The 21,249-nt window shown below is 40.3% G+C and overlaps 1 protein-coding gene across 6 annotated transcripts in view; it reads right to left on the bottom strand.

Moving 5' to 3' along the window:
- Positions 1-1,330: 1,330 nt before the first annotated feature.
- Positions 1,331-21,249, bottom strand: part of ATAD2 (ATPase family AAA domain containing 2) — a 42,630-nt gene continuing 22,711 nt past the window's right edge. For 4 of the 6 annotated variants that reach the window (XM_040979340.1, XM_040979341.1, XM_040979342.1 and 1 more), the window contains 17 exons: positions 20,564-20,738; positions 19,575-19,663; positions 18,527-18,686; positions 17,356-17,446; positions 16,757-17,071; positions 15,611-15,737; positions 15,163-15,349; positions 13,295-13,480; positions 11,822-11,957; positions 10,802-10,998; positions 9,516-9,675; positions 8,180-8,302; positions 7,923-8,066; positions 5,100-5,486; positions 3,654-3,787; positions 2,768-2,896; positions 1,331-1,958 (listed from right to left, as the gene is read on the bottom strand). In XM_040979340.1, coding sequence (XP_040835274.1) covers positions 1,914-1,958; positions 2,768-2,896; positions 3,654-3,787; positions 5,100-5,486; positions 7,923-8,066; positions 8,180-8,302; positions 9,516-9,675; positions 10,802-10,998; positions 11,822-11,957; positions 13,295-13,480; positions 15,163-15,349; positions 15,611-15,737; positions 16,757-17,071; positions 17,356-17,446; positions 18,527-18,686; positions 19,575-19,663; positions 20,564-20,738 — 2,785 coding nt within the window. In that variant the 3' untranslated portion in view covers positions 1,331-1,913. Of the gene's footprint in view, positions 1,959-2,767; positions 2,897-3,653; positions 3,788-5,099; positions 5,487-7,922; positions 8,067-8,179; positions 8,303-9,515; positions 9,676-10,801; positions 10,999-11,821; positions 11,958-13,294; positions 13,481-15,162; positions 15,350-15,610; positions 15,738-16,756; positions 17,072-17,355; positions 17,447-18,526; positions 18,687-19,574; positions 19,664-20,563; positions 20,739-21,249 lie in introns of those variants that run through there. The other 2 variants (XM_040979346.1, XM_040979344.1) reach the window with 2 other exon arrangements.

The raw sequence follows: 21,249 nt of genomic DNA, 5'->3' as shown, positions 1-21,249 counted from the left end.
CCCACACAAAAGCCCTCAGGAAAACACCCTCACAACTCTGGAGTTACCTTTAATATGCACAGAGGGGGATGTTTTCTCAAACACCTACACTACTCCAAAACCCACTATATTTCCTGTTATTAAGACCTTCAGGATAGCTGGGTTTTTTTTAATTTTGAAGAAGTTCAATTTATCAGAATACTTATTTTTAGTTTTGTTAGCTTTTTTTTTTTTCTGGCTACCCTATCCACTATCTAAGCACTAACCATCACCAAATCCAGGTTTGATTATAAAAACTTGCTTTTTGCAGTACAATTCCATCTCAATTTTAGCCCTGATCTTCCCATTTAAAAAAAAAATCACAAAAAGCAAACAAAAAAACCCAAACCATGTCACTGGGATTTTGATCAGGATATAATCTAAAAAATGATTAGGTTTCTGCAATCTTACCAACACTGGATCTTCCAAACCATAAAAAGGTTATGTTTCTGTTTATATAGGTATTATTTCTTTTAGCAAGATTTTGCCATTGTGTGTGTAAATTGTTCGCCTCTTCAATTTTTTCTTTCCAGACTGTTCAATGCTAATCTACAGAATTACAACAGATGTATAGAGCAGGTCTTTAGCCCAGTGGGTAAGACATCCCCACCACACAGCAAGAGAACTCCTTAAGTAAGTACAAATCAACTTTTGAATGCTGGTTTTCTATCCTGTGATACTGCTGAACTTGTATATCTAAGTTATTTTTGTTTGTTTTGCACTAAATTATCTTTAGTATGTTTCAATATACTGAAAATGACAAATCTGGTAAGTTTTCACCTTTAAAATTTATTATACAGCTGTACATACAAAATGAAATACTAGTTACAAAAGCTGTGTTTGCAAAAATAAGTTAAATTTAAAAGAGCATATGTATGCGCCTCCAGCATACACACACTGCAATCTCGTCAGCGACTGGCACTGCTTGGTGCATTACAGAGCGCGGTGATCTACCTACTAAAACACCCAAATCACTGCATTTGACAAGCCTTGAAATAGAATATTCAGATAAAACAACAGGAAGCAGGTCAGAATCTCTCACTTCAGATTATCACTCACTATTCCACTCAAACAAGGATTCCAGTTTCACAATTTCTTAGAATGCCTTCCCCACAAGGAAATGAATGATCATAGCATTAAGACTGCATTTTTGATATTAACACAGAATTCATATTTGCATTTATATGTATATATAAGATATATATAGCCTACACAATTTAAGATAGTTTTTAAATATAAAAATTTTGCTATTAAAGATGCTTAACAAGGTAGTTAATAGATTTGTTGTGAATGTAATTACAGAAGCAAACAAAAATGTTTTAAATCTTTATTGACACAAACAAGATTATAAAAATATATCTAAAAACATTAATTCTAATATTTAAATGAAGAATTGTATGGTGTAGTCAAAAACTGTTCAAGGACTGGTGTAAATGGTAACCTCCAACAGTGGCTTTGAAGTGGTCACGCAATGGATGCTTGAAGGCAGCTGGGAAAACAGCATTAAGGAAAACCAAAACGACAAAAACAATGGCAATGATACAACGGGTAAGTAGGTTTCTGCTTTGATAGGATAAACTGCTCTGATACAATAAACTGTTTTTAGGCAGGATAGAATTAAAAGTGCGCAATACAAAAAATTTCAATGTTGATAATTACTCTAAAGTGCCATAAACTCTTAGCTATCAAAATAACTTCTAACAGTTGGCGAAATTTTAACTACTATTATTACAGTGCTGTGTTCAAGCATCCAATGTTCATCAGTTCTTACACATGTAAATATGTCTTACGATTGTAATATTTTCCCTTATGAGGCAGGACTTCATCTCCCATCAGTTACATGGATAAGTAAAGTGATTCATATAGGAATGGAGTATGAAGAATATGAGACAGTATCATGATCTTGAACAACTGAAGTCTTCTACCTCTTGCTCCATTTTCTAGATAGGATAGGAAAGAAAAACAGTATGTTAACATAAATTACACATTGGTAGTGAAAATAAAAATTGAACTTTACAGATAACTCTGCATATAACTTGATTTTAGTGATGCAAACTATTATTTAAATAACTTTGAGGAAAGTCTAAGATACATCTATGCTATATTTAATTCCAACAGGCAAAATTAACATAATGGTGTAATTTGACATAGTATTACACTTGGTAGGTCACAGTGTGATGCCAACCTATGTAGGTATCATAATATGGGTTGGTAGGTACAGTAAATGCTACACTTAATATATGTACTTAGAATATTTAGGTATATGCATATTACCTACTAGTAGGTAGGTAGCAAGTACAATTTCATACTTTGTAAGCACTGATATTCTGTGTACCATGGAATAACAATTTATTGAAATCAGCATTTCAGTACCAGTAATAAAGCAAAATTATATTTAGATAAGTAGTTCTAATAAAAAGAAGCTACAGCTTCATTAATACAAAGAGTTTTCATAGTTTACTGATACTATAGTTCTATTGCTTGATGAAGATACAAATTAATGAAATTCTACATTTAAGAAATTAGGATGGTCTTTAAATTCTTAGACTCAAGCCAGTTAGGGGGAGAGAATTTAGGGAGGGAATAAGAGAAATCCCAGAGCCTATGGAATTGTATTATAAAATTAAAATAGAAGGCGAAAAAATTCTTACAGTGAGCTAAGTTTTTATTTATCTAGATTAAGTAAAACTTTAGCAATCTTGTGATACATGACAATGGAGGAATAAAACATTTTTCAACAACAGTTTACCTGTATAAGAGTGGTTTTGTCGTAGTCCCTGCGATGCTGATAAATACATTGGCTGATGACTGCATACAAATTTTCCAGCTGCAATATATTGTATTCTTGACTTTTTTTCACAACAGTCTTCAAAAGATTCTTTAAAAAAAAAAAAAAAACAAAAACATGGTGATGAGAGCTGTAAAGATCACACTCCCTGAAACACAATATTTAGCTTTAAAGATTTGGGGAGCTGTTATATAAATCAGAGAACAGACCATGCCATTACATAAAAGATGGTAGTCAGTGCCTGTCATTTCGCTGTAGTTAACTTCAGCATCATTTGGTGATCTTGGCTCTAGCCTTGAATAACTTCCAGGGTAAAAATTATAGCTGCCTACCTCTGCCTAACATCTCCACCCCTACAATGGCTCAATGGCTCAATTCTCCCACTGCAAGTGCTGTGATTCCACTGGGGCACTGGTCCATGTTCCACTTCCTATCAACTCCCTGTCTGTTACTAGTCCAATGTGTGGACATTACTAACCTAAAACACTAAGATTTCAATATATGTACCTTTTAAAAAAGATCTATTTATTTTATTGGAAAGGCAAATTTACAGACAAAAGGAGATACAGAGAGAAAGCTCTCATGTCCACTGGTTCACTCCCCATTCAGCCTCAATGGCTGGAATTGAACCAAAGACAGGAGTCAGGAGCTTCCTCCAGGTCTCCCACACGGGTGCAGGGTTCCAAGGCTTTGGGCCATCCTCCACTGCTTGCCCAGGCCACAAGCAGGGAGTAGGACGGGAAGTGGAGCAGCCAGGATAAGAACTGGTGCCCATATGGGATCCTGGTGCATGCAAGGCGAGGATTTAGCCATTAGGCTATCATGTCAGGGCCCTAAATATACATACTTTTAATCGCTCATGGTCCACAACAAGTGAGGGTGTAGGCTGAGAAAGAATCTCCAAAGCCTTTTCAACACTGATGAGTTGCTGTTGCTCAACCTGGGAACGTCTGGCTCGAGTCATTCGCAGAACAGACATTTCTGGAATGAAAAGTTAACTATTATTTAGACAGACACTGTAATGCTTAAAATGACTACTAGGCACATTCAATAATACAGCATGTTTACTAAACACATAAGCACCAGAGCATTCTGGCTTATTCTTTCTAAGATCACAACAATGGAACTTATTTAAAAACTTAGACAATTTAAGAAATGGATTTCTTTTATTTTAGGGGAATTATCAACTAGTTAGTCTTCCACTTGAGCTTAACACTCACATCCATTTTACACCTAGCATCAATGCAATGTCCCCAGCAGGGTTGAGTAGTTCTGGGTGGAGACCAGCCCAAAATTTTTAATTAACCTGGCCTAATAACAATAGCAATAAAAGAAAAACAAACAAAAACCCAGGCTGACACAGTAAGCTAATCCTCTGCCCAGTGGCACTGGCATCCAGTATGGGCACTGGTTCATATTCCTGCTACTCCACTTCTAATCCGGCTCTCTGTGGAAGAAGGCGCAAGGCCTTCGGTCCATTCAGCCACATGGAAGACCAGGGCTGAAGTCAATGCTCCAGCCAGCTTTCTCACATGGGTGGCAGGAGCCCAAACACTGGGCCATCATCTGCTATTTTCAGGTCATTACTAGGGTGCTAGATGGAATGTGGCAGAGCCAGGATATGGAGCAGTACCAACAGGGGATGCTGCTGTTGCAGGTGGCAGCTTTACCTGTTACTCCATAATGCCAGCCCCTCTTTATGACTAAATAATATCAGGGACTTGCGAAATCCACATAAATCTATTGTTAAACATTGAGAAGACTCACATGGAGACAATTCTATAGGGAAAATTTGGAGAGCAAAATCATTGAATAATAATAAAAATTGTTCTACATCATTCAGCAAGAGTAACAGAAAATGCTTATCTTGTTTAAATGCAAAGGATATTCTGTCAGCTTTATAAAAGCAGAGAGCTAGGGTCTGGGCTCCATGATTTAGATGGATTACTCTATTCATTCTCAAAATACCTCTTAAGCCTGAACATTTCCCCTCCTTTTACAGATGAGTAAGCAGGACAGCCAGCTAAGCATCCTCATGAGGGTCCCGGGTACTATGTGGTGGACTAGAGGACCAAGTTCATGTCAGCTCGTTGTCAAGTACACTGCTAGCTAGACAGTGACCAACTTACTACTAGTTCAACAGCAAGTCATGACGATGCTATTTTCCCCAAAGTAATGATACTTACATTAAGAAAAAAAAAAGACCATAAATTGAGAAGTACTAAGATGCTTAGGGATTTTGAGTGGAACTTTTAAAAATTCGTAAGCTGCTCTTTAATCAAGAAAAACTTACCTTTTGCTTCATTTTCATCAGAAGCACCTACTATCTGAGAGCTAGAAGCATCTCCATTGCAAACAATCTTTTCTTTTCTGAATTCCATACAAGCCGCAGTCTTTCTGGATTCTTCGAGCTCATTCTCGGTATTACTAGTACTTGAATGATTTTCCACTTCCACCTTGTCCTCAGAGGCATGGTGCAGCTTCTCACTGTCTTCCAGTGAAGACTCCCCTGTGTTGCCTGTCTCAGGGTCTACACTCGTCTCCTGCATCTCCTCCAGATCACTCTCGATTTTGTCGACAGCACTTTGGCTATCTTCCTTTGCTTGTGAAATCTTTCTTCGCTTTGTTATGGTGCCCAAGTACCACCTTGACTTTTTCCGAATTTTTCTCTTCAACTGAGCTTCAAAGAATTAAAAATGATAAAAAAATTTTTTTAAATTTTCTAAATTCTAAGTATGACAGAAAATATGAAACATTTGAGAAACCACAGTAATTTCATATGGCTGCAGTATAGAAACAAAACAGGGGGCACAGTGAACAGAAGAAGGCCCAGATCAAAAAACTTGTCATTCCAAGGAACCTGAATTTTATCTTCACTAATTTCAGAAATCCTGAATAACCTAAAGGGCAATGACATTTTAAGAAAAATGTACATTTTTAAGAAAATCACTTTGGCAGCAACATGATAAACTAAAAGAAAGGCAAACCTTAAAATAGCCTACAAGTATAAACTGCTTACATTTATTTAGGAACTTGTTTAGCTTATCTATACTGACTCATCACTCACTAGACTTATGATATCATCTCCATTTGACAGAGGTACCTGTGTTCGAAACCCAGTTCTGGCACCTGACCCTTGGAAACGGGTAATAACTTAAGTAGATGAAACCCAAAATGGAAGAACGGAATGAGTTCTTGGTTCCTGGCTTTGATCAGGCCATTCATTCCCTGTTTACTTTGGGCTTTGAGGAGCAAATCAGCAGAGGAAAATCTGTCTTTCAAACAAATGAGGATTAAAAATAGCAACAAAACAGAATATCTGGAAGGGTGTTTGGTCTAAAGTTTCAGAAACCAGTTAGGATGCTGGCGCCCACTCCCCCCCCCCCCCCCGTGGAGTTCTGACCTTTGACCTCTGGCTCTGGCTTCCAGCTCCCTGACAATCAGGACCCTGGGAATCCCAGTTCTTGCCACTCAGCAGGGAGACCTGGATAATATTCCTGGCCCCTGGTTGTTGTTCGCATTTTGGGAGTGAACTGACACATAAGAACATTGCTTCCATCTTTCAAAATAAATAACACCTAATAACACTTAAAGAACCTGATTTCTAAAACCACAGATTAGTTCTGCCCTTTATAAACAAAAACTTCAATCATATTATCATGTGTGTGTATAATATAAACATGTCCTATTCTTACACACTGCTTTATGTAGAGGTTTAATCATTTCTACTGCTGTGCCATATCCTATGTTTCCATTCTGTTGAGGGAAATTTACACTGTTCCCAGTGTTGCTTTTATGAAGATTTTTCTGGATTTTTAAAAAGGGATTACAGTATATGCAATTCAGCCAGGTATGTAACCAGGAACCTTAATCTCCACATATAAGCTTGCCCAGAGTTAATTTAACCAAGGGCTTTCAGGTTAGGGAAAGCTTCTTGCTGACACTCCTTGTCATCCCCTCTCTTTCTTGTTAATAAGGGTTTACCCCTTAAACTCAAATCAAGTTGTGCATGAACAAATCTGTGAGGGAACAGTGAATCCTAACTTGAGCAAAGCACACACACACACACACACACACACACACACACACACACACGATTTAATGTAGTAGGGAAGTACTGGGATGCCAAAAGCAGAGTCTGCCACTCAAGGATTCTAAGAGAATAAACTGGAATGAAGACATGCCTGGGGACGTAGCCTCAGCAAACCGAACAGTCTTTGGCTTGCTACCCTGTGGTGTTTTACCACAAGGGGCAATAGGCAACAGGTCAGGAGTCACAGGAAATATGATCATTCATAATTAGATGGTGAATTGGGTTTGCAATCAATATAAAACAAACTTAGATTTAAAAATGTAAAATTGGGGCCTGGCGCGGTGGCGCAGTGGTTAAGGTCCTCGCCTTGCACGCCCAGGATCCCATATGGGTGCCGGTTCTATCCCAGCAGCCCCACTTCCCTTCCAGCTCCCTGCCTGTGGCCCAGGAAAGCAGCTGAGGACAGCCCAAAGCTTTGGGACCCTGCACCCGCGTGGGAGACCCAGAAGAGGCTCCTGGCTTCAGATCGGCATAGCATCGGCCATTGCGCTCACTTGGGGAGTGAATCATCAGATGGAAGATCTTCCTCTCTGTCTCTCTTCCTCTCTGTATATCTGCCTTTCCAATAAAGAAAAAAATAATAAAAATAAATCTTAAAAAAAATTAAAAAAATGTAAAATTGCATTAATATTAGCAAAAATTAAGGTGATTCATTGCATTACCAGAAATAAAGTGAGGGAGAGAGTAAATGGCATTCACATATATAGAGAAGAGCAAAGACAGAGAGCAAGATTTTCCATCCACTGATTCCCTCCCCCATGTGGCTGTAATGGCCAGAACTGTACCAATCCAAAGCCAGCAGCCAGGAGCCTCTTGCAGGTCTCCCACATGGGTGCAGGGTCCCATGGCTTTGAGCTGTCCTTGACTGCTTGGAGTGGGGCTGCAAGGATAAGAACTAACACCCATATGGAATCCCAGTGCATGATGACGTTAGCCACTAGGCTACCGTGCCTGGCCCTAAATGGCATTCCTGAAGAGAACAGACACGCCAATTTCATGGATGAACTACCCCAGAGTGCTTACCAGGTGTGCTGCAAGCCACGGGAGGACTGGCCACCTTCAGCCTCTCACTATGCTCTTGCTCAGATCTTTTATCTCCAGCAAGAATGGAATTTTGTTTTGGCATCACATGGTAGTAAGAAGGGGCATACTTGGAGGAGATACAACCTAAAAAGAGACATGTGGGGTGTCTAAAAGATCTCCAGATTTCAAAATTCTGTAAATAATTAAAAGGACTCAGTTACTACAACTGAAAATGCTCCCAGTAATAACTTTGTTACCTCTTTTCTTTCTAGATTCCTGAATTTCTTCACAAAGCTGCTCAAAGTCTTCATCAAGTTCCTCCTTAATTATCGCATAGGCAGTGTCTCTTAAAGCACAGGCTCTATGCCTAATAAGACGATCTGAAAAACAAACAAAAATGTAACTATTAACTTTTATTTTACCTCTTTAATAAACTACATATATTGAGCTAAATATTACAACACACATTTTTAGTAAAGCTGTTGGGAGTACTATCGTTCTCTGGTACTGATCTAATGTTCTAGATACGTGAAGTTATCGCTGCTTCCTCGTTCTGATCCTTCCTTTTAAATAAAATGAACAATCAACCAATGGCAACAACGAACAAAGCAATTAATAAAGGAATAGACCAAACATGGGGGTGGGGGTGGGGATTAAGTGTCATTAAATGTATCAGGGAAATCAGGGATGCGAAAGAATTTTGGAAGAGGTATAAAGGATGTTATTACACAGAAACTAGACCAAATGAAACAGCAATTCTACACAGGAAACACTAGAAAAACCCTTTGGAGCAAAGGGGCATATAATTAGTGAAAGCAGACCAAAGCCCATCACAGAAAATACTGCCATAGTAACTCCGCAGCTACCGCTCAGGGATCAGCTATGTCGTCATCAGGGTGCTACAGGGGATTTCCAGAGTGACACGTGGTTCACAAGAAAAGCAGGGCAGTCTAAGCAGTGGCATCCAGAGTGTGGGTCCCAGACCCACCCATATTTCAGAAACACAACTTCTCAGGTCTCCACACCTCCCATCTAAAGGACAAGAAACTTGATACTGGTGTCCACATATCTGTATTTCAACATTTCTATGCAATTCTGATCTCCACTGATGTCTCACGACAGGAAGTCCAGAAGCAGCAATTTGACTACTAAACAAACAAAAAAAATCTGCTTCCTTTTTCATATGCTTCAGACATGTTCCCAGTTTCCTAACTGTTTCGTTAATTTCTAGAACTCTGAGTTACAGAAAAGCCTGGGAAAGAGGGGGCAGAAGACTAGGAGGGGAAGAACAGTGGCTTTTCAGTCCAATTTATAAGCACCACTTAACTTTGAGGCTATAAGTTGTGTCCTCCAACAGCACTGCTTCCAGCCCAGTTGCTCCACTTTGATCTAGCTCCTTTCCTTGCTAATGGCATGGGAAAACAGCAGAAAATGCCAAAGTGCCTGGGGCCCGGGGCCACCCACATGGGAGTCCAAGATTAAGCTCCATGCTTCTAGCGCCCATCTGCCCAGCCCTGGTCTGTGTGGCTACTGGTGAGCGCATCAGCAGAAGGAAGCCCCACCATTTGTGCCCCAGTGCATCCCTCCACTCACCTCCAGGGTCCCTATCTGGGTTATATTCTAATGCGTTGCTACAGATCAGGTCAATATCTCTCAGATAGTCTTTCACAGTAAGATACTTGTGCAGATCAATTTTGCTTATTACAGATGAAAGGTCCATTGGTTGTTTTATTACAGTGACATAATCAGGAACCTAGAATTCAAGCAGACGTCCAAATCACTACATTAACTCTAAATAAAACATCTGAGTCAGGATGCTTTACCAGGCAAAATAGAGGAGAGAGTAAGTGCATATAAAGTTACTTGCTTTTCTGAAATAGCTGTATTCCATAAATTCCCATATCCACTTCCTCATCTAATTGCCCCCCCCACCCATCGTTCAATGTCAACTTAAGATTTGGCTCTCCAGTTCTGTTCCAATTTTGTAAATCACAATATTATATGGCTATAATAAATTCACAAACTGCTTCTAGAATGTTCTAGGCTAGAAGTTATTCTCCACAGCAAAAGAAAGAATATATATGACATTATTCATGTTGAGCACACTTAACTCGGAACATGCACCTACAGGGCAACACACCATGGGTCCAGTGCTGTGGCACAGTGACTTCGGCTGCTGTCGATCATGAAGAGCTATTTGGGTCCCGGCCACCCTGTGTCCTATCCAGTTTCCTGATACTGAACCTGGGAAAGCAGATCACTCAAGTGCTTGCCCCTGCCATCCATGTGGGTGACCCGGATCAAGTTGTAGCCATTTAGGGGGATTGAAATCAGTGGCTGCAGCATCTTTCCATCTTTTCCTCTCTCTTTTGCTATTGTTCTTTCAAAATAAATTAATACATTTTGTAGAATAAATTCTTGTTTTTGCGATTCATTTATTTTTTTGGAAGGTTAAGACCAGATTTATGGAGGAGAGACAAAGATCTTTGAACCACTCGTTCACTCCCCTAATGGCCACAATGGTCTGAACCGAATGGAGGCAAAAGTCAGGAGTCAAGAGCTTCTTCTGGGTCTCCCGTGTGGGTATAAGGTCCCAAGGCTTTGGGCCATCCTCTACTGCTTTCCCAGCACAGACAGGGAGCAGGACAGGAAGTAGAGCAGCTGGGACACTAACATATCCCCATAGGGGATCCAGGTGCTTTGTAAGGATTTAGCCATTCAGCCACTGCGCCACTAATGTATCTTAAAATTGAAAAAGATCAAAATGAATTGCTTCTCGGCCTTTTGGCTAAGATCAAGTGCAAAAAGATCAATATGTAGGTAGGGAAATTTCTGATTTTGAAGCATTTTGACAAAGAACACAAAGATTAAATTAATACCTCATCGGGGTCGACGGGCTTAGTAAATATTCTAAATCGCTTATCAATGGCAAGTCTATGTGTAACATTTCTTAAGAAAATCCTCAGTTCTCTGAATGTATCTTCCTCTTGTTCTTCAAGTCTCTTCATTTCTTCTGCTGTCAGTGGTTCTGGCTCAGGTGGTGGTGCAACTGGGAGTACCTCCAAGGCCTGCAAAACTTTAAAAGTGAAAAAGTTCAGTTACTATTCCTTTGTAAAACAGAAATTACTCAGCAAAAATAAGTTTTGAGGGGCTCATCTTCCTGACATTTATCAGGAATAACAAGAACTTGAAACATAAAAGTGCTATCATAATCTTTACCCTTACACCCACCTTAAAAATAACTGGTAACTTATAATTTTGGATTGCTAATTTGTAATCTCTGTTCAATTTCAAGATAATTTTAAAGAGGCTATTAAAACTAAAAATGCATTATCTCCAAGACAGGAATATATAAGTCTTGTGTATTCATTTATTAACTAATGAGAAATTATAAATTCAAATACGAAAGAAGAAGTTTAATATTGTTTAAATACATACACAATGAGTACATGGGATAAGAGTCCTATGTCCAAGAAATTGGCAATCTATTAAGGGGGTAAGAGACAATGATGTCACTGTGATGTCATAGTAGTAGTATGAAAAAATAAAGTCATGAAGGTAGAAAAAATAAGTTTTGACCAAGTAAGTTGTGTAATACTTCCTAAGTAAACAAAACAAAAAACCAGTTAAACAAGTGCATCTTTCGGCACAAATGGGGAAAACAGACAGAAGTAATACTGAAAGAGGGGTCATGAATGAAATCAGAAAATTCAGAAATATGTTGCATAGGGCTTAAAATGAGCTGGAAAGATCAGAACAATCTATGAATGGCCTATGTGTTGCAAAACTTCAGGACATTTTACCAGTAAGCACAGATGTTTAGATGGTTGTCAGCACCATTAACTAACATTTTATTCTGTTTCTCCAAATGACCTATTAGCTTTCATAGAGCAACTAACCTGCTTTCTTCTTTGAAACAGGAGGCTTAGCAGCTTGCTTTAGAATTAAATCTTCAAAAAATTTAGTTCGTTCTTCTTTACCTGGTAACTGTACAGTAAAAATCTCTCCGTAATCTTGGATAAACAACTCCTGCACCTTAAAAATACAGAATAAATATGAGGGTACCTCAAAAATGTCACGGAAAGAGTTCAAAAGGTAAGATAATTTTGGTTCCAAACTTCTGAAATCCACATCTTTTCAAACCACAGCTTGTAGGAACATTTGGAGGACCCCTGGGATAAGATCTCCATGGACTGAGGAGGGAGAAGGAACAGGTGACAGCTCCTGACTGGGAGGAAGTGGACAGTGCTGTCATTGCCCAACACTATATCACATGCTGAATGACAGTTAAGATGGCAAGTTGCTAATGTGTATCTTACCACACACTAACCAAAATACACGAAACATAAAATTGACTGAAAAAATAAGTCTCAAAACAAATCTCCACATTTTCCAGTATCATGCTGACCAGAGGCTCATTTTATAACCAGTGTGTGGTGTACTTCGGTTCAGACATCTTTGATACACAGAAGTTTACATGTATGGCTTTGGCGTGTTCCATCCTGCAAGGTCTTCCATGCTCCTCGATTACTGCCAGGACATGGGATCTATATGGTCCCTCCAAAACTCCTGGTTGACACTTAGCCCTGATGCCTCAAAATGAGGAGCTCCAGGGAAGGAGCTGGGCCACTTCCTCTGTGTGTAGACAGGGTTTACCAGCCCTGCCAAGAGCACTCTCCTGGAAGTGGACAACAGCTCTCCAAACACAGCCGCTACGGCCTTCATAACGCATTGCCAACCACCAGAGCTACAAAGCTAAATCTCTGTTGTTGAAAAAGACATTGCTCTAAGCAATGGTTCACTCCCCAGATAGCCCACAATGGCTAGAGTCAAGCCAATCTGAAGCCATGATCCAGAAGTTTCTAAATCTCCACATGGAAGACAATGGCTCAGGGAATCCAGACCTCCTCCACTGCTTTCCCAAGTTATAAGAAGGGACTGGAAGTGGTGCAGCTATACTCGAACCAGAGCCCATGGGACACCAGTGCAGGATTAGGCTGCTATGTACCATACCACCCCCCAGCGATCATTAACAGACTTAAGTTTCACTTTTATGTCTGACATTAGCCAGTCTCCACCTAGTACAGGAACATGCCTTTCATTTCACGTCCTTACTGTGCTCAATCCTATTATTTCAAGCTTAAATCAACTTAGATTTAATGTTCCTTGGAAGTTTTTGCCTTATGCCTTACTATTTTATTTGATCATTAACTTTCAAAATAAAAAATCTGAAAAACACGGTTACAGTGAGAGAAACCGGTCTTTTAGCAATATTTGGTAACTTTCCCTTATCATTTGGCAGTACTTGAATTTTTACAATAAGCTATACCGATTCTCTTGGTAAAGTATGACCGTCCTCACCCCTCACTTACCTCTTCTGGCAGAGCTGAATGGGGTTTGTCAGAGGTTGCAAGTAATAAAACTGGGGCAAATGAAGGAATATTTTGTAATAACGTGGTAAACGTGGCTTTGAGCGTTGGTCCAACTATTTCCCACCACAAATGGATATGTGGAATATATACTATACTTGGTGCTGTTTTCTTAGCTTCACGAATCACCTAGTAAGTAAAGGGGGAAAAATACTCATTTTGTCAGTCAGTACTTGAATTTACTATTGCTTGTTCTATTAGTCTGAAACATGGTATAACTCCACAGACTGCCTCAGGGTCAGCTAGGAGGCATAGCAGATGAAGCATCTGCTGGCATTCCCCACTGCTCCACCTCATCCAGCTTCCCTGCTGTGGCCAGGGAAAGCAGCAGAGGATGGCCCAGGTTCTTAGGCCAGGCACTTTGCATTGTGGTAACTACCCTTAAATAAAAACAATTTCAAGCAATTCACAGAAACTGAATAAAAAGAGAATATTTTGGTGCAAGTCGCAAATACATGCATAGGGCCTGGCGTGATAGCCTAGCAGCAAAAGTCCTTACCTTGCGTGCACCAGGATCCCATACGAGCACCGGGTTCTAATCACAGGAGCCCCACTTTCCATCCAGCTCCCTGCTTGTGCCTGGGAAAGCAGTCAAGGACAGCTCAAAGCCTTGGGACCCTGTACCCATTTGAGAGACCCGGAAGAGGTTCTCGGCTCCTAACTTTGGATCAGCACAGCTCTGGTTACTGCAGCCACTTGGGGAGTGAATCAGTGGATGAAGATCTTCTTCCCCTCTCTATATATCTGACTTTGCAATAAAAATAAATGAAACTTTAAAAAAAAAAAAAAGGCAAGTTGTTTTGGAGATAGGCATCCATAGTAGATCCTTGGCTTAGAGTTGTGGCTTTGCTCCAGTCCAGCAGTAACACCTATCCTGGGAGGCAGCCGATGACGGCTTAAATACTGAGGTCCTGAGGAACCACATGGGGAGCCCGGAATGCGTTCCAGACTCCCAGCTTCTGTCTGGACAGCTATGGCTGTGCTTGTTACCAGCAGCTGAGTGGGTAAACCGACGAACAAGAGATCTGGGACTTAAATCTGTGATTTTATATTTCTCTTTACTTATTCAAGAGGCAGGGAGACAGAAAGAGAGAGCCCGCATCTGCTGCTTCACTCTCCAAATGCCTGCAATGGCCAGGCCTGTCCAGACCACAGCCAAGAGCTGGGAACTGTATCGTTTCTCAATGTAGTAGCAAAGACCCGACCCCTGGAACCATTACTTGCCGACCCCCACGTTCACTGGCAGGACCAGTGCCAGGAAGTGAACCTGGGTGCTGATATATAGAATGCAGTCATCTTAATTGAGAGGTCAGATGCCCACCCCAAAACCTACATTCTAATTTAATCTATCAATAATTTTTACAGGTCTATTCCATAATCCTGAAAATGAGAACCATAAAAAATACAATCCAAAAAAGATGACTCACCTTGAGATTTTTCTCTCTGAAAAAAATTTTTTAAAAGATTTATTTATTTATTTGGAAAGGCAGATATAAAGAGAGGAGGAGAGACAGGAAAATCTTCCGTCCAGTGATTCACTCCCCAAGTGAGCGCAATGGCCCGATGCTGCGCTGATCCGAAGCCAGGAGCCAGGAACCTCTTCCAGATATCCCACATGGGTGCAGGGTCCCAAAGCTTTGGACCGTCCTCCACTGCTTTCCCAGGCCAGAAGCAGGGAGCTGGATGGGAAGTGGAGCTGCCGGGATTAGAACCGGTGCCCATATGGGATCCCGGCATGTTCAAGGCGAGGACTTTAGCCTCATAGACCACGCCGCCGGGCCCCAGAACATTTCTTAACAACAAATAATTACCTGGGCACACGTTTCTTCAGGAGATGTAGCACTAACTCCAAAGAGAACAGCAATGTCTAATGTATACACGGCAAATTTTTCCAAAGCATGGATGACAGCAGGTGCCAAGTGTGAACCCTGACCAAACCCTGGCTCTCCCACGATCAACATTCTTGGTCGAAAAGACATAGGCTGGTAACAAGCATTTCTGAAAGAAATGATTAAAATGCTGTTTTAGAAACATTAGTTCATGTTTCTCCTAAAATACTCTCTGGAGGTCAAAAGCCTTGCCTATATGATCCACGAATCATGACATGGGGATTATGTAATATATGACTCTCAGAGATGTTTATGTAGCAATACTTTCATATACTTTAATTTTATCACAATTACATCTGTGACAACAAAAAATAGGTTCTGATATTAACAATTTACATAGCAAGAAGACTGCACTATAAGGAAAATATACCTATTCAGATGAAGAAAACACTGCTTTGCCTTATTCTCAGACTTCTGAGAAGGCCCGTTTTCATACATGGATGAAGCCTCATCGTCACTGTAGGCCAGGTCACTTTCTAACAGCGGACAAGAAATGTCTGTAAAGCAGAAAAACCACAAATAGCAAATGAAAATTCATTTCAAATTTAAGTTGAGTTTGGGTTAATACATTAAGCAAAGTTCTTTTAGTAAAGCAAAATAACATTATTCAGGAGGTCTTTCACAAAGAAAACATACTTAAAATGGAAACAGTCAGCTATATTAAGAACACTAATTTACCACCTACTCCATAGAATACTGTTCAGTCATTAAAAAGAATGAAATTCAACCAATTGCAAGTAAATTGTACCAGCTAGACACCGTTATGCTTAGTGAAACAAACCAATCCCAAAAGGGCAAATATATGCTCTCTTCAGTACAAGGCAACCTTCATGCAAAATACAAGATCAACAGATATATAGGTAATCATGCACATATACATCGCTATCTAAAGGAACTGTATAATAGAGACTATCATACTGAGATGTGATGATACAATGTAATACGCATCTCTACTTCTAAATCAAAGATGGACTCCCAATGAAACTGTTACATATATCTTGACAATAGGATGCTGGACTCTGCCATTGCCCATACCTACAATATTCAGATACACTTAAGTAGAATGATGGACTTATGACTGTTTATGAAGAGCTATACTATTGGAATAATATAGGGGAAATTAGTGGGGAAAGGGACTTGAGGCGGTGGGGATGGGGGGAACCCAACAGTCTGTGAAACTGTATCATAAAATACACACAAGTTTACAGTGGCCAGTCTGGGGTGAGCACCTGCCCTGACAGTTATCTCATTATCTCACATGAAATTCCTGTGTCTGGTGCCTGGCCCTGACTCCTACAAACACAGGACCGGAAAGTGGAGGTGATGGCTGAAGCAATGAGCTCTGTCTCTTCAATATGGAAAGCCTGAACCGGACTCCTATTCAGGCTTTCATTCCACCCTATCCAGCCCAGCTCTCCTAGGCCCCAACCACTGTGGGCAGGTGAGATGACCAGGAAGCTCTTCATCTACATCTCAAATAACAACAGGAAGAGAAATGACCAATCAAGTTTGATACCTGAATCTACGGCTTTGTTTGCTCCGACTTGCACGTGGGGGAACACTCTCTGCAGGGCTCCCAGGATCTTGTGCAGAGTGCACTGCAGCAGCGGCTTCACAATGGCAGACAAGGCCTGCCCGGGCGACGACACAGCTCTTTGCGAGGCCGGTATCATCTTTTGCATAGCTACCTCAAAATCCTTAGCTGAGATATTAATTGATGAAAGATCCAACTGCAGTTTCTCACTAGTGGTGTAGATCTGTGGATAGCGCCGACGGAGAGCACACAAAGCAGCTTCAGCACATATTGACTTAATATCTGCACCACAATATCCTATCCAAAGCAACCAGGAAAACACAAAACCACCAGAACCCTGTTAGCATCAATCAATCAACCACTTAAAGGAGACAATGCTATTCACTATACACAGGTCTGATGTGAGCTACTTAAACTGTCAAACACCTCTATTAATATTCAGGATGACTCAGAAGAAAAAAAATGCCAAAAAAATAGACAAGAAACAAATATGTTTGTTTTTCTTTAAATATGATCTTATAGGACTACTTGCTTCATTTTCAAAATTAATTTAGCATTTAAATGCTTAAAACAGTTTTTACCAACACAATTTTCAGCCAGCTCATCTAGAAATGTGTCCAGGGGTTTAGGATGCCAATCTCTTGTGTGAATCTTCAAAATCTCTTTTCGAGCCTATGAATTAAAAAAAATTATTTTTACAATGTTAATAATAAAGTGCTATTCCAATTAGAATTTCAATTAAAAATTTTTTTTCTGGCTAAAATTTTTAAGCAATCAGTACTTGAATTTAAAAAAAAAAATCCAAAGCAAACATGAGGAAAAAACAGAGTTCAAAAATGTTGGATTCATGGTTAAATAGGTCTATTTTCTAGAATTCAAGTTATACCCATCATAAATATAAATAACAGAAACTGAGTAATTACTGAAGAACATATATTCTAGTGCAAATTAAGAATTGTTTTTAAGAGTACTGATAGCTCTATGCTTCTTTTCTTAGTTTTCATAAAATAACTAGGTAGAATTATATGATACAGTCCATGAAACAGTCAATGCTGAACTGGCTAAGTCACAAGTTCTAAAACAGGCATAGCAAATTTTGTCTTCTAAGGTACATTTGAATATTTATAACATCATTTGCATGCACACAAAATGTTCAACTTAAACATTATCCTCCTGCAAACTGACTGTATTTCAAGTTCAAGCTGTGGCCGTTACGTGGCCTGTGGGCTGGATGTTGACCAACTCTCTTCCATAGCAAAACTCAACATACCAAGGCTGTGCACAGGGCTGGCGTGATAGCGCAACTGACTACTCCTTCCCTGGCAAGGGCTAGGAACCCACTGGGTGCCAATTTGCATCCCAGCTATTCCACTTCCCATCCAGCTCCCTGTTCATGGCTCGGCAAGCAGTCTAGGATGTCCCAAAGCCCTGGGCTCTTGTACCTGTGGAGGAGCCTGGGAAGGAGCTCCTGGCTTTGGATCAGGCCAGCTCTTGCTATTGTAGCTATTTGGAGAATGAACTAGTAGATAGAAGACCTCTCTGTCTCTCCTCTCTGTAAATCTGTCTTTCAAATACAAGTATCTTTAGGAGTCATTAGTATATTTAGTAAATAACAATAGCTTTATTTAAATTCTTCTGAACTACTATTTGGTAACATTATCATATTAGACTCTTCAAGTAATCTGTTTTGTGAGACTTCTTAATGACAAAAAGGACATTTTGTGAAAATCCGAAGTGATGTCACATGCTTACATCTTTATCAGGTAGAGTGAAAAGGAATTCTCTGTCAAATCGACCAGGTCTTCGCAAAGCAGGATCTATAGAATCTAGTCTATTGGTAGCCCCAATGACCACAATTTCTCCTCTACTGTCCAGTCCATCCATGAGAGCTAGCAGAGTGGAAACAATAGAGCTAAATGGAAAAAAAAAAAAAAAGAGAGAGAGAGAATCAGATTAATAAATGATAGAGAAAAAAATCTGGTGGGGATAAATATGCAAACACATTATTTCACACCTTATTATCTTCAATGGATAATAGAAATCTATATTAATAACGTATGAAATAGCACATAAAGACCCAAATCAGTGGAACACAAAGATAGTCCTCAGAGTGCCTCAAGGGATCCTAAAGCCAATTCATAACACATAATCCCAATCAGATCTTCTAAGTTCCCAGCAGAGTGGCTCAGCACACTGGTCCTCCGCCTGTGGTGCAGGCATACCATATAGGGGCTAGTTTGAGTCCCAGTTACTCCATTTTAGTTTCAGCTCCCTGCCAATGGACGAGAAAGCAGTGGAGGATGGCCCAAATCCTTGGAACCCAACACCCATGTGGAAAACAAGATGGAAGGCCTCTCTGTAATATATACTAAAAAAAAATACTAGTAGTGCACCACACCTTAAGAACCAGCACTCAGGCCTGGCAACATGGCCTAGTGGCTAAGTTCCTTGCTTGAATGCATCAGGATCCCATATGGTTGCCGGTTCTAATCTCAGTGCTCCACTTCCTTCCTATCTCTCCTCCTCTCTGTATATCTGACTTTGTAATAAAAATAAATCTTGTGGCCTGGGAAAGCAGTTGAGGATGGCCCAAAGGTCCAAAGCCTTGGGACCCTGCACCCACGTGGGAGACCTGGAAGAGCTCCTGGCTCCTGATCTGTGCAGCACTGGCCGTTGCAGTCACTTGGGAAGTGAATCATCGGATAGAAGATATTTCTGTCTCTCCTTCTATTTATACATGTGACTTTGCAATAAAAATAGATCTTAAAAAAAAAGGTAGAACAGCAAAAGTAAATTTTACCTGTGAATCTGATCTTGCCTGCTTGATCGTACTGGAGCTAGGCCATCAATTTCATCAAAGAAAATAATCGATGGGCGCATCTGATAGGCCTACAAAGAAGGGTGTCGTGTTATTTAAAAATAGATCTACTTTCAATCAAAGTCCTTACCAGAAAAACTTCTCAATCTGAATATACACTGGAACCCATTTTCATTCAAAGTTGCTTATCAGATTCTATTTACAACTTATAAATTCGAATGTAAATCCCAAGAACAGCTTAAATTTCTTATGTCTTCACCTGGAAATACTTAAAGCTGGATTTCCCTAACTACAGTCACTGGGACATAGAAAGCCCCAGCTAAGGGTAATGGGAGGGGCTCCTAGTTCTTCGCTGAAAGCTGGCCTGGCACACCAGGCTGTCAGGTGTACTGTCTTCATTTCTGCTAGCATGCTTACTGCTAAAACAGCATACAAACAAACAAACCCCATAAACGGAACAGGAAAACAGTAGATGACAGTGACAATCTCTGTCCATAACAGGAAGCGAAAATTGCTATTTAGCAGGATCTCATAGCATCTTTCTATTTCCATAAGCAAAGATCTTCAGAGTTGCAAAAAGATGTCAAAGTATCTAGCAATGTGCTTCAGCGGAACAGAATGTACCACATCACACTGTGCGGCCATCAACTTCAGATGTGACATGGCAAGCCACCCAGGGCAAAACGAGGCTCCCATTCCCAAACAGAGGCACAAGGCAATCAATCATGTCTCTTTCCCTACGAGACCACCCTTCTCTCAGCATGTAACACACCTTTTTTTGTCTTACTAAACAACTGTCCTTTGTAGGCCCAGGTTACTTTCTAAGAGAAAGTAATCCAGAAAGCTTATATATTTGTTTGATCTTCTAATTTCTTTCTGTGTAAAGTTTTCAGATCCAAGATTTACCTGAAGTTTGTACACTTCTACCTGCATACCTCACAGAGCCATCTGTGCAGGTGAGCTTAACATACCTGATCAAACAGCAGGCGCAGCTGTCGCTCAGACTCCCCGACCCATTTGCTCAGACAGTCAGCCCCTTTTCTCATGAAGAACGCTACTCTCTTATCACCCTGACTACATTCATTGGCAAGCGCTCGAGCCACCAGAGTTTTTCCAGTTCCAGGTGGACCATAAAACAAGCAACCTCTGCAAACAAAACAAAGCATTTTGGTACAGTTACCAAAAAGATAATGACTTAAACAAGAATTCATCTCAGTACTGAATAAAAACTGCAAGACAACTAAAACAAACATTCCACAAAAGTAACTTAAAACATGTGAGAAAACAATACTATAAAATTAGCATTGGAATTGGGCCCAGCACGATAGCCTAGCAGCTAAAAGTCCTCGCCTTGAACCCACGAGGATACCATATGAGCGCTGGCTCTAATCCCAGCGGCCCCACTTCCCATCCAGCTCTCTGCTGGTGGCCTGGGAAGGCAGTTGAGGACAGTCCAAAGCTTTGGGACCCTGCACCCACGTGGGAGACCTGGAGGAGGTTCCTGGCTCCTGGCTTTGGATCGGCATAGCATCGGCCGTTGTGCTCACTTGGGGAGTGAATCATCCGAACGGAAGATCTTCCTCTCTGTCTGTCCTCCTCTCTGTATATCTGACTTTGTGATAAAAATAAGTTAAAAACAACAATAAAATAAAAATTT

Source organism: Ochotona curzoniae, unplaced genomic scaffold (genome assembly GCF_017591425.1).
Source record: "Ochotona curzoniae isolate NIBS_2020 unplaced genomic scaffold, NIBS_Ocur_1.0 contig_3190, whole genome shotgun sequence".
In the NCBI taxonomy this organism is placed as follows: Eukaryota; Metazoa; Chordata; class Mammalia; order Lagomorpha; family Ochotonidae; genus Ochotona; species Ochotona curzoniae.
The sequence above is the reverse complement of the archived record's forward strand: the minus strand, read 5'-3'. Positions and strand labels throughout refer to the sequence as shown.